Genomic DNA, 1,428 nt, shown 5'->3' with positions numbered 1-1,428 from the left:
GGCAACTGCTGACGTGCACTCGTCGGTGAGAGAGATTCGCTTGCTAGGCCAGAGTTTCTGTCGTTGTGTCCACGGAAGAAGGTTTTGATTCTCCTTGAAAATCCTGTGATCTGGGGTTGGTGGAAGGGGACGGTTGCAAATCGGAGGGCTCTGAAGAAACTTGAGCAAGTACATCAACGTTCGTGGCTTCATTCGTAATAACAGCGGTCGTTTCTGCTTTCAAAACAGCCGCCTCCTTGTCCGGCTGGGTGGATGACGAATCTGCATGTAAGCCTGGTGAGGTCTGCGATACAGGCTTCGTGGACACCAGACCTTCCGTTGATGTAGTTGTAGCTGTATCTTGACTAGAGGAGTTGGGGAGAGATACCTCAAGCGGAGAAAGTAGAGAAGAAGAATCTTCAGTATCAGTCTTAGTGGTGCCAATCACCCCGTTTGAGAGTGGCTGGGGTTGGGTGATCCCATTGCCATTGACTGCAGGTGGCAGCGGCTTGTTTTCATCTGTAGCAGTAGGCTCTTCGATTACCTGTGGCTCAGAAGACATGGTTTCAGAAAGCCTCACAGTAACAGTTTTCGTTTCTAGAACCGGATTGCTACTAGATATTAGGAGGTCAAGGTAGTCAGCTTTATTGAACCTATGGTGTGTTCGCGCATTTCAGGGGCGGCAATAGAACAAGATATAGATATAGACGGGATACATAACAGACAGATACAAGCAAATAAATGGGTGGAGAGAGATTGGCCGCTGAGAAAAGGAGAGCACTCACTGAAATAATTCTGCATCAAGAGAAACGTGGTCAACAACGGGCGGTGGTTGGGTCTTTCTCTCCGGGACAACAGTGTCTGGGGGAGGTGTTGCCATAGTCATCAGTGGTGATCACGTGATATGCGACTTAGGGGGTGAACACGCGTGTTGCCCTCTAAGCCTGGCTATTTCAAGCAGCGCAACGGAAACGAGAGAAAAAGACAAAGTGAGTCGGGCTGCCTTGGATGCGGAGGACAGACAGGAGGACTTTTTAACGCGCCGCGTAGCAAACAGAGCAGACCAAGTTGGAGAATGCGCGACCCTGATAAACTTTGCCGGGAGGGAAGTCCAGGGCAGCCCACAATTTCATTCAGATATTGGTGGACGCCTCCTTGCTTCTTTGGACTAGCCCAGGATCCTAGATTAGACTAGACGAGACGAAGTTCTGGTCAGAGCCATGTATAGGAAATACGTATGTATGAAAGCAGCGGAGAGCAGCAAAAAAGAAAATAAAGTAATATCACGAGATACTGGTTAATAGAAAGGAAACGGGTTGCGAAAAAATAGCTTTTCCCGCAAGTATATTGTCTTTTCTGTTGTGATTGTAGATGATCAAAGTTGCTGTTGATGACGTGGTTGAGGATGAAGATGTCCTTAAATAGGGGGTGGTTGGAGGTACAGAAGTG

General features: G+C 48.2%; 1 protein-coding gene across 1 annotated transcript; it reads right to left on the bottom strand.

The window, feature by feature from the left end:
• Nucleotides 1-43: 43 nt before the first annotated feature.
• Nucleotides 44-1,428, bottom strand: HCBG_03534 (uncharacterized protein; the record flags this gene model as incomplete). Its single annotated transcript, XM_045430583.1, has 2 exons — nucleotides 44-593; nucleotides 765-1,428. 2 exons carry the CDS (start codon nucleotides 857-859, stop codon nucleotides 44-46), a joined length of 645 nt encoding a protein of 214 aa, XP_045288726.1.

This window comes from Histoplasma capsulatum, assembly GCF_000150115.1.
Source record: "Histoplasma capsulatum G186AR genomic scaffold supercont2.4, whole genome shotgun sequence".
Taxonomy (NCBI): Eukaryota; Fungi; Ascomycota; class Eurotiomycetes; order Onygenales; family Ajellomycetaceae; genus Histoplasma; species Histoplasma capsulatum.
The sequence above is the reverse complement of the archived record's forward strand: the minus strand, read 5'-3'. Positions and strand labels throughout refer to the sequence as shown.